Here is an 11,513-nt window from a genome sequence, read left to right as displayed (position 1 = left end):
TCGGCCTGCTCCTTCCACAGCAGCACGCGGTTCTGCAGCAGCCCCCGGGCCTGGCGGGGATGCGGGGTCAGCAGGACCGCCGGGGCCGAGGGCCTTGCACGCTTGGGGTGGGGGGACCTAGCAGCTGGAGGGAGCCCCCGCGGAGGGGTCGCTTTGAGTCACCTCACACACACACACCCCCCGCTTTTACCAAAGGCGCCTCAGTTTCCCTTGTGGGGCTTCCCCTGTCTCCCTCGGTCCCAAGGTTTGGGCAGGGCTGTTCTGGGGCCCTGTGCAGCCTCGGGGATGGAGAAAAGCCCAGGGCCTGGCCCTGGATGAGCTCAGCTAGGGCAGCTACCCCAGAACTGTGACCCAAGAACACAGCCCCAGAACTGACCGTGGAACACTGACTGAAAGAATACCTTCGTCTGTCTGTAGGTTTTGCTAAATCGATAGAGGGAAGCCAAAGTGGGGAGCTAAAACTTTAAGCAACAGATAGTGGCAAATGTCTGACAAAATCATTTGTGCTCTTGGATCCAGCTGCATCTGAAATCCTTCACCTTTCCAGTTGGTTAAAGTAATACTTTTTGTTCCTGTTTCAGCCAGTTTGAGCATTTTTCTAAAAGCGGTCTTCATCCCTGCGGCCCACAGAAGCGTCTCTTTTCAAGGTATGCCCATCTCTACTTGAACACTTTCAGACATGGAGCTCAGAGACTCAGTATACTCTCCAGGCTGGCTTGAACTTGGGATCCTCCTGCCTCAGCCTCCCAGAGTGCCGGGATTACAGATGTGCACCACCACACCTGGCTCTTGGCATGGTTTTTCTTTCTTGTATTTTATGGTGCTTTTCCATCCTTGGGATTGGCGACTGTGGAGAGACTGCCCCTGCCTCTCAGGCCCCCATAGGAGGCAACTTGCCTGGGAGCCCGCCTTTCATATGCACCCTGATACAGAGCACCTATACCCATCCTCTACCACCTGACTGTCGCACACCCAGCCGATGTCCCCCTGCCCTGCTCACCCAGGGCCAGGGACCAGCCACCTGGAGACTCCAGCTGAAGCCAGGATCCTGCTGGAAGCAGGAAACCAGAACCGTGCTTTCCCCTCCTCAGCCTCCTGATCAACCCTAGTACTTCCGGAGTGGCACTACTGTGAACAGTATTCAGCGACACTGGCCTGTCTATGTTGTCACTGAGTCACCTCTGTAGATTAAATTCCAGATATAATCAAAACAACGCTCACCTGGGTATGGTGGCCCATATTTGTAATCCCAGCACTCTGGGAGGCTGAGTCAGGAGGGTCACAAGTTCAAGCTCAGTCTAGGCAACTCAGCAACTTAGTGCAAAGACCCCAGTACCACAAAACAACAAAAACACAGTGCTCTCCACTATAAAAGTCTGTCCCTTTTCTATTCAAACATCCAGTCCCCAAGACCAGCTCCAGACTGTCGCTCAAGGATAAGACAAGCTCCCCTTTCCTGTGCATTCGCTCCTCCCCGCTCTGCTCAATCTCTGTCTGCACTGCCTCCCTGAGCCTGGCAATCCCCACGGCAGGTCCTGTTATCTCCATCTTCTGGAAGGTGCTGTGGGGGCTCCAGGGCTGGCCTCCAGGTGTCAGGGATGTGGCCTGTCTTGGACAAAGCTTGCCAGGACTGACCGCACCTGTCAGTGATTTCTCCTTGATCCCGGCCCTGCTGCTGAAAATCTCACTGCAATGCCAGGCTTATGTAATGGGCTGAGTTTCACATCATGGGAGCACCCGGATGTTCCCCTGCGGTCACTCATCAGCAAAGCAGCACAAAGACAAACCCTGGAGGGCTCTGGGCACTTGTTTCAGGGTGCCACAAAGTGAGATCATTAAGGTCTATGTATTTGGTTTTGTTCAATTTGAGAACTTCAGTGGAGGACACCGGGATTCTGGGAGCAGTGACCATGGCACTGGGTCCCTGCAGGAACAGCACTGGCTTCCCTCAGCCCTACCCAAGCCGTTCAGCCAATGGGTGGGAAGAAACACTGCGTGACGTTGGCATTTCAAAACCATAGAAGATTAAGGAGGCTGAGTCAGGAGGATCATGAGCTCAAGTCCCACCTGGGCAACTTAGTGAGCCCCTGTGTCAAACCAGAGGAGAGACCATAGGAAAAAATTTAGAGTATTTATGGGAGCAGGGTAGGAAGCGAGGTAAAGGATGGGAGGGGAATAAAATTAAAGTTGAAAATAAATAAAAATTTTATGCAGCAGAAAAGCCATCCCAAGTATGCCAAAACCTGTAAACTCTAAAAGACTGATATATCTGACTAAATAAAAGATAATTTTTACATGACAGTCAAAGACTAAAGGATAACTGCCAAAGATAGTTGCAACTCATCAGCAGCATATATATCTCAAAATTGGAAGAAAAATGGAAGACAAGACTGAGATGTCCCCACTGGCCTGTGTATACCTTTTGGATTAGCCGAGCGCAGAAAGCTTGCCGACACCAAGAGGCTGGGATCTGGCTCCCCAAATTGCCAATGGAAGAGCTAGATTTTTTTTTTTTTTTTTTTTGGTAGCGCTAGGGATAGAACTTGGGAGTGCTGTAACCCTTGAGTTACATCCCCAGCCCTTCCTAGTTTTTTATTTGGAGACAGAGTCTTGCTAAACCACCCAGGCCAGCACAAAGCTTGCCTCAGCCTCCTGAGTGCTGGGATGACAGATGGGTGCCACCCATCTGCTACAGCCCATAGTCCTGGTCTCACCAAGTCCATATCTAAGCATCTGTCCTGGAGTCCACAAGTGCAATCAGCCCAGGGAGGCTGAGATGCAGGGGGGAGGGGCGCTGTTCACGACATCTGAGCTGAGGACCGAGTATTCTAGATGAACGAGAAAGGCGCCTTCGTGTGTTCAGGCGCTTCCGATTTTTGAAGTCTCGTTCTAATTGTGCATTCTGCTTACAACTACAGTAACAAGAAACTGTTTATGCTCGGCTGTCTTAGAACTTAGTTCCTGAAGCTCAGGTGGGTCAGGCGACAGGACACCCTGTCCAGTACCTGGGGTCCTGTCTGCTCCAGCTGCATCTCCTTCCTGCAGGGCGACCCCATGGGCCGGCCACCGTCATCCTGAAGCTGGAGGTTAACTGCTTAGGAGCTGGCGAGGAGCATCTTCAGAGCAGACAGAGAAGTGGCTGCTGAGCCCAGGAAAAGGGGAGAGGTGGTGGTCACCACCGCGAGCCATTAGGGAAGTGTAGTTGTGAACACAGAACTTCACACCTACTGGTGTGGCTTCGAGAAAGATAATGACACTGACCAGAGCAATCGGAAGTCTCACAAAAGCAGATGGGAATGTAAAATGGTGCATGAGGAAGCGCCTAGGGTGGGGTGAGGGTGTCTCTGAGAATGTGTACTATTCCAACTGGCGAAGGGGCAAAAGGAACAGTGGGTTATGGGAAGGAAAAGGAAGCCGGTCACACGGGACCAAGTATGGCAGAATGTCTGGAAGGGGCGAATCTTAAGACAGAAAATAGATTACACAGCTGGGCACACTGGCGCACTCCTCAGTCCCAGTTATTCAGGAGGCCGAAGTGGGAGGATCGCAAGTTCAAGTCCAGCCTGAGCAACTTAGCGAGACCCTGTCTCTAAAGGAAAAGTCAAAAGGACTGGGGATGTAGTCAGTGGTAGTGCATTTGCTTTGTATGTGTGAGGACCGGGGTTCAATCCCCAGTGCTATAAAAACAAACAGAAAGCAGATCAGGGCTTGCCTAGGGCAGGCAGAGGAGGGCTGGAGAATGGCAGGCAGGGGTACTGGCTTCTGGGAGTAATGAGAGTGTTGGAAACTAGATGTCAGCTCAGATGCATGTTGAATACATTAAGCACCACTGAATCAAACACGGGGGAGTTCTCCAGTGTGTGCTGGGACTCAGACAATGTGTGAATGTTTCCCCAAGAGGATACCATGCTGGGAGCTTGGGCCCCAGTGTGGTGATGCTGAGAGGTGCTAGGATCTTTAAGAGGTGGGGTCCAGCCAGGTGTGGTGGTGCATGTCTGTAATCCCAGCACTCTGGGAGGCTGAGGCAGGAGGATTGTAAATTTGAGGCCAGCCTGGGCAAGTTAGCTACTTAGCAAGACTGTGTTTCAAAATTTAAACTGGGCACATGCCTGTGATCCCGGCACTTGGGAGGCTGAGGCAGGAGGATCGCTATTAGTTGGAGCCCAGCCTGAACTACAAAGGGAGACCCTGCCTCAAAAAACAAAAATTTTTAAAAGGAGGGAAGGAAGGAAAAGTGGAGAGTTCTAGGAGGTAATCAGGCCATCGTGGCACCACCCTTGGAAGAGAATAAAGCTAGTTCTGGCCTGTGAATGAGTCTTTTCAAAGGTGTCACAGAGGGAGTTGACCCAGCATTTCTGTGTGTGGCTGCTTCCCTTTCTGTTTCTCCACCACATTGTGTCACAAACAAGGTGGCCCTTGCCAGAGGCCAACCAATGGGCCTTCCTGATCTTGGACTTCAGACCTCCAAAACTGGGAGCTAAACAAATTCCTTTTCTTCATAACATTACCCAGCCACGGGTGTTTCGTTAGAGCAACAGTAAACAAACTGAGACAGTGCATAAGTTGTATGCCATAAACTGTTTCTGTATTCCTCCCTCAAGGGTCCCTTTGTGATGATGAAATTGAAAAAAAAACACAAGACATAGCAGGGACTGACTGTCTCAAGGCTGACAGTCTGAGGCTTGCCCGTCCTGGTATACTCACGAAGGTCACTGTGCCCTGAAGATGAAATGCTGAAACCCAGCTGCCTACCTCCTCATGTCTTAAACTGTAAAAACAACATTTACCTTGGGCCAGGGATTTAGCTCAGTGGTTCCAGTGCCTGCCTCGCAAGCACAATGACCTGAGTTCTATCCCTGGTACCAAAAAAAAACCCCCCAACACATTTACCTCTACCTGCCTACCCTTTGCTACGTTCTGCCTCTGTGAGATTCCGCTTGCTCCCCTGGCCTGGCTAAAGGATAGATAAATATGGCAACAGACTTACAAATGGGGCTCAGACTCGGGAAGATGACTTCCGCTGGGCCTGCTAGCTAGAGAATCAACCTGCCTTTCCCTTCGATTCTCTGAGGGCCACTCTCTCCTCGGCCTGCCCTCCAAGTGCCATTTCAGTAAGGCTGAGCCTGCGCCTGGGGCTGGGTGTGCTGGTCGCACTGGGCCAATGCCAGCCTAGGCTGATACCAGTCACTGCCCCAGCTGTGCCTCCCTCCCTGGTCAGACACAGGCTCTGTGGGGCCTGGCAGGGAGGCCCCGGGCCACATGAGGCAGGAGTCTGTGGGCTGCGCACCGTGGTGGCTCAATGTAGGGATGCTTTGCCCTCCGTTGTGGAGGGAACAGGTGGGGCCAGGACCAAGTGCTGCCCATCCCCCTACACCGGCTGCCATCTCTGCCTCGACCCTGGGGTGGGAGTCACTTCCCTCCTTTCCAGATAAGAAAGGAAGGCCAGGGAAATGAAATCCCTTGCTGGAATTTGCTGCTGAGTTTGGTGGTTGAGAAACAGCGCGAATAGAAAGAAATAGGGCACAGCAGCAAGAGGCAGGACTGGGGGAGGGCAGGAGCCATGTTTGTGGCACCGGGAGAGAGTTGCTGGCTGGGTGGCCAGGGACGCGCATCAGATACACCGGAGAGCTGGGAGCGGGCGTGTCTTCTGGGCTAAGAACGGACGAGTGAATGATGAATGAATGGCACTGGGAAAGTTAAGGGACAAAGTCATCCAGGGTGGGGAGGCAGTAGGAAGATGGGCCAGGACGGGACTGCACGGCCACCTGGGCAGGGCAGCCCCAAGTGTCCATCCTGCATGTGGCCGGGGAGGGCTGCTGTTTCCTGAGCTTGGGAGCCCACGGGCCTGGGTTGCTGCTGGTGCGTGCATTCCTTGGTGACACTCAGGAACAGGTGGGTGGGCTGTCTGGTACACATACTTACGAGAAGATGACCTCTGTGTGCAAAGAAAAAGTGCTCCTCTTCCAGGCAAACACAGACTGCGCTGGTGCCTTCAACTCGGAGAGCAGAGCCCAGCAGCTTCTATTCTTAACCTGGTACCCTTGTGCAGTATACACCTTGTACAACTGTCCTGACTGCCCCATCTGCGCTGGTCCTTCACGTGGAGAGGCGAGGTTAATCCCTGTCCCTGACACTGAACAGGAGCTACTGCTTTCAACAGGGAGACCCGGGACAGAGTGGGGTCCTCCCTGTGCCACCGAGGAAAACTGGATGATTGGACAGAGCAGCACATGACCAGGGAAGAGATCGCTGCTCTGCCCGCCCACCCAGATTCTCCAGCCCTGCGGCCCAAGGTCCTTGCCACTCAACTCAGTGGAGGCCTGAGTGGAACATGCAAAAGCAGCAGACACTGGGGTGCAGGGAGTGGTGGCGCCACGCTGACCCTGAGCTCTGATGGGGGCGGCTTTGAACGACACGCGGGAGAGTCTAAGACTGGAGGTTGAGCACAAGACCTCAAAGAGAGGGGCACCCACCGACGGTCAGGAGGTGAAGAGGATGCGGTGAGGGACAAGGTCACAGACAGTGGTAGGACGGGTAGAGGGGAGGAAAGGTCATGATCACGGAGCCAGCAGAAGGGGCCTCCTTGACCCAAGGGTGTCCTGACCATGGCATCACTGCAGTCCTGCCCAGCTCTGGGCCCTGGGGTCTAGAGGATGACTCCAGGCACCCACAGAGAAAGAGCCAGGCACAGCCAGCACAGGCTCTGTGTGCCCAGAGCTGAGTGCTGTAGAACAGGGGACCACGAGGCACAGGGCCTGGGCTTTGGAGCCCCTCCTGGACAGTTGCCTCCCACCAGGCCGGACAGGGCAAGCCACACGGGGTGCTAGGGAAGGTAGTGCAGGAGATGGAGAGCGGTGAAGGTTCTGGAGATGGAAGGCCAGGCCGCAGAGACGACAGCGAGGGTGTGGACCCAAAGTCCTGGCTATCTGGGAAAACCCAAGGGGTGGGGGGTGTGGAGGCGGAAGGGAGGCTGGGCTCTCCTGAGATCCCTCCCAGGCTGCAGCGAGGGGATGCTAGGCACTCTGGGCAGGGACACGGCAGTTTTGGAGAAAGTAAATCATGAGGCCTACAAAGGAGAGACCCCAGGAGTAGAGAGGAGGGGTAGAACGTCCCAATTAATAAGCGGAACAAGGGATCAACAGTAAATCAACCTAACTGGCAAGAATGTGAACGGGAGAAAAGATGAAACAAGAAGTAAATCAGTCGGCTTGGGTCAGCGAGGAGCAGTAGAATCAGGTGCACCAGTTGGTTGTTAAAAGGCAGTGGCTGAATTCCTACTTGTCCAACTGGCCACAAACCATACATTAGCAACAGAAAACAAACTTTCAAATTTAACCAGGTATGGCGGCGCACGCCTACAATCCCAGCACTTAGAACGCTGAGTCAGGAGTATCACCACCAGTTGGAGGCCAGCCTGGGCTTCATAGTGAATTCAAGGCCAGCTTGACCTATCTGTGAGACCCTGTCTCAAATAAAATAAAACAAAAAACAGATATAAAGAAAAAGAAATGTGAAAAGAGCAATACTAGTACCAGACAAAGTAGAATTAAAAAGCATCCATTAAAAGAGCCCTTAGGCATGTGAAAAACAATATTTACAAGCCAGGTGTGGTGGTGCATGCCCATAATACCAGCACTTGGGAGGCTGAGGCAGGAGGATCACTATGAGTTCAAGGGACGCTTGGGATACATAGTGAGCTCAAGTCCAGCCTGAACTGTGAGACTATTTCTCCAAAGAGAGAGGGAGAGAGAGGGAGGGAGAACAAGGTACCCAACAACACAGCAGCTAAACACAGAAAACAAAATTCCCTAGAAAGCCAATGAGAAATGAGAGATCTAACGGGTCTAGCAGATAGGACAAGCCAAGAGCATAGCGGAATTAAATGATGCCATAAAATGGATGAACAATAACAACAAATCCACCAACAGATGAGTTCGTGAGTGGCGAGCACATGTGCTCGGGAATAAAAAGCCGTGGTCCACGGGGCGCGCGTGCCTTAGTGAATGCCCGTGGAAGTACAAGGATGGCGATGTGAATAAACACAGAAACCAATAAACTGGGTGACAGAGGAAAATCAATTCCTACACAAGTAGGGGAAGAAGGGCGACGCCTGGGTGGAGCCAGCTCAGGAGGGCGCGGCTGGCCACGCCCAGCTCTACTCACCCGGCCGAAGAACTTCAAGAGGGTGCTGGACAGCAGCAGGTGCTTCTCGGCCAGGAAGCGGTAGCGCCGCTTCTCCTCCAGCTCGGCAGCGCGCTGGCTCTCAGACACGAAGGCCTGCATCTGCGCGTGCAGCCGGTTCACGCTCTCCTACGGGAGGAAGCTCTGGCTGGGTGGTGGGTGAGGGCGGCACCCTGTCCTTCCCCCGGGGGCCTCCCCCAGCACCAGCCCACCCCATCTCCTGAGCTACCCCTCATGGGCAGCCTGCTCCTTAGAGTATCGGCCCGGTGTCCCTCAGGGATTTGGGTCTCAGAGACGCGCCGGGATGGGAGGAGGGGGTGCTGCTGGGTCTCATCTTTGCTTCGCATTCCGAGCAGCAGGGCGGATGGCCTTGCTGGATAGGGGTGCCGGGGTTTTGAGAGCAGGGACTCTGGGGACAGCCAGAACCCAGGGCGGGCAGGAGGGCTATGAAGGGCAGGCCTGAGGGCCAGTGATGGGCCGGGGCCGGGTAGCAGGTGCAGGAGGGCACCAGTGTGACCGAGACCCGCCCACCTGCCCCCAGCCCGTGCACCTTCATCTCCCGCGTGTTCTTGTCCCTCTTGCGCTCCATGCGCCACAGCTCGGACCTGCACTGCTCCAGGTTGGCAGCGCGATGGCGATACTCGATCTCGTAGTGCTGCCGGCTGTCCTGGGCCCACAAGGAGATCTGCGCTCAGGGCTCAGAGTGCCACGCAGGGCTAACCAAGCGCTGCTCAGTGCCCAGGCTGGCCTCCGCCTGCCCATCTGCCCAGTGGGGAGGGGCCCCACCGTGGGCTGTGGCAGGGCGGGGCCGGACTCACTTTGAGGAACTGCACGTCCAGCTTGGTGTTCTTCTCCATGTGCTGCAGCAGGTCTCCGTGGAACGTCTGCACCTGGGTGCGGTGCCAGATGGGGGTGATCGGGGTGACGCTCCAGTTCCCAGGCCCCAGCATTCCCCACATTTTCGAATACAGGCGCCTGCGCACTTGCCAGAGCAATGGGGGTGACAAGAGCACCTCAGAGGGAGGGTTACCCGGTCAGGCATGCAGTGCCTGCCTCAAAACCCACCCTTGCCAAAGGTGTCTCAGCCTGCAACTCTCATCTTCAGGCTGGTCCTGAGTCTGTGCTTTACCTGTGTCATTCCTTCTGCCTGCAGTTTTCTACCAGTCTTCAAACGTCAGCTTCCCTGCCCCTCTGCTGAGAGCTCCCTGCTTCCCCACACAGAATCGGGGCCCCTCTTTGTTTCCTGAGAGAGCAGGATCTATTCTCAGGCACCTTCCGCATTCCCTGTCCCCTACATCCTCAGCAGCATGGCCAGAGCCTGACCCAGCAAAGGGATCCAAGCTGGGGAGGCCTTGGAAGGAGGAGGGTGTCAGTCCTCACGACAAGCGAGAAGTAGGTGCCGACCACGTGGAGGCCCAGGTCGGCTGCTGGTCTCAAGTCCCAAAGAGCTGCACCCCAGTTCTGTGTCTGTCTCAAGTTGTTCTGTGACTTTGGGCCAGTGGCGACCCCTCTCTGGGCTTCCGTTTCCCCATTTATAAAAGGAAAGACTGGGCCAGATGCTCTCTAAGGATCTGACAAGCTGTGCTGTTGTGGGCTGGTGGCCCCCTGGAATGTCCCCTGTACTGTCCATCAGCTTTCCTGGAGTCACTGCACGCCACTCGGTTGTGCTGTCCTGGGGTGCAGGCTGCATGCCCTCAGACCTCCCACGTCTGCAGCCCTCTGGGTGCACCCTGCAACCTTCGCCTGAGAGACTTCCTGCTGCTTGGGAGCTCTGTCCCTAGGTGGTGGGGGCAGCGCACCGCCCTGATATGCAGGGCTGCTCCTCTCCTCCCAGAGTGCAGGCAGTGAGTGCTCTGCATTTGTGAAATTGAAGTTTCCAAACTCCTTGGTAACGGCCATTCTCCAGGGAGCCGGAGAGCCCCCTCCCAGAGCCATGGCTGCCAGCCAGAGTGTGTTGGGAGACAGGTGTCAGAAAGTGTCCCACAGGTGTGCACACATAGGAAAACACAGAGGAGAGACACGAATGGTCACAGAAACCACAGTGAGCAGGCCGGGTACAATTGCCGTGGACAGGAAGTTCTGGAACCCGAGCTGTGCAAATTTCACAGTGGCCCCTTACATCTCACGTCCTTGCCTGTCCCACCTCCTCCTGGCCCGGCTTCCCACCACAGACACAGTCCAGGACTTCTGCTCAGCCCCACGCATGCGTGCCCGGTCATTCTCTTCTGCACGATCACCTAACAGAAACAACAGGCTTCCAGGAGGCACAGGGTTGGGACAGAGCCCTGCATCCAGGCCACTTTGTAACAGAACACTGACTTATACCGACAGCAAAGGTACCTAAAAGCCACAGAACATTTTAAATGCACAATGCGAGGCCTGCTGGAACCCTTAATGTGGACCAAATGGGCCTCCAGATGATGCTGTGCGAAGCGGGACTGGACCAGTGGGGGTGTCACTGGTGGCAGGGAGTGGCACGGCCACCTGGAGGGCCCTGGCACTGCCATGGAGAAATGGAGCTCCAAGTTGGCACTCCTTCCTTTTCTGGGCACTCCCTGCGTCTTGTCCCATTCCTTGGGCCTAGGAAAAACCACTCATTGTCCACAAGCCGACCTCCCAGCATGCAGTTTGCTCCCTGAGCAGAGGCACAGGAAGCTGAGGGCAGACAGCTGCACTGTGGGGACCATGCTCTGCTCTCTGCAGCAGCCAGCCCATCACGCCCAGGAAGTCCTCTTGCCAGCCTTAAGGGAAAGCCCTGACCCAACCCCTCTCCTCCTGAGCCCCCTGCAGTCAGGCTGTCCACTGTGACAAGAGTTTGGTGAAAATGTTTTTGTCAAGGCCGGGTGTGGTGATGAACCCCTATGATCCCAGCTACTCAGAGGCTGAGGAAGCAGGATGGGAAGGTCAGGGCCAGCCTGGGCAACTTACCAAAAGCCTGTCTCAAAATAAGAAAATAAAGGGCTAGAGATGTAGTTTGGTGATTGGGCTCCCCTCATACTGCAAATGCAAAACAAAACAAGAGTTTGGGCCAATGTTTTGTTGAAATCACTGATGACTCCTTTGACTTGTCTTGTTATTGCCAGTCCACACAGCTGGCCACTTCTCCTCCTGGAAACACCTCCTTCCCCAGCTCCAGCTCAGCACCGGCTGCTGACTCTCTCCCACCTCCACTGCACACCTGGTCCTCAACCTCCCTGAGCCCTCACGGGCAGGTCACCGGGCACAGAACTTTGGCCCTTCTGTTATCTCTACCTGGGTGTGCTCACCCAGCCCAGGCCTCCGATGGACACCTGGAGAGTGAAACTGACAGTGCCACCCATAATGAATTCAAA

General features: G+C 54.8%; 1 protein-coding gene across 1 annotated transcript in view; it reads right to left on the bottom strand.

Moving 5' to 3' along the window:
• Baiap2l2 (BAR/IMD domain containing adaptor protein 2 like 2) overlaps window positions 1-11,513 on the bottom strand; it is a 29,548-nt gene that overhangs the window by 6,306 nt on the left and 11,729 nt on the right. Inside the window, exons 5-7 of the mRNA XM_019205807.2 lie at window positions 9,000-9,071; window positions 8,732-8,848; window positions 7,880-8,310 (exon numbers count right to left, since the gene is read on the bottom strand). Of these exons, the coding sequence (XP_019061352.1) occupies window positions 7,880-8,310; window positions 8,732-8,848; window positions 9,000-9,071 (620 nt within the window). The remainder of the gene's footprint in view (window positions 1-7,879; window positions 8,311-8,731; window positions 8,849-8,999; window positions 9,072-11,513) is intronic.

Source organism: Fukomys damarensis, unplaced genomic scaffold (assembly GCF_012274545.1).
Source record: "Fukomys damarensis isolate Sample0158 unplaced genomic scaffold, DMR_v1.0_HiC HiC_scaffold_19, whole genome shotgun sequence".
NCBI classification, from domain to species: domain Eukaryota; kingdom Metazoa; phylum Chordata; class Mammalia; order Rodentia; family Bathyergidae; genus Fukomys; species Fukomys damarensis.
This window is presented reverse-complemented; position numbering and strand designations above follow the sequence as displayed.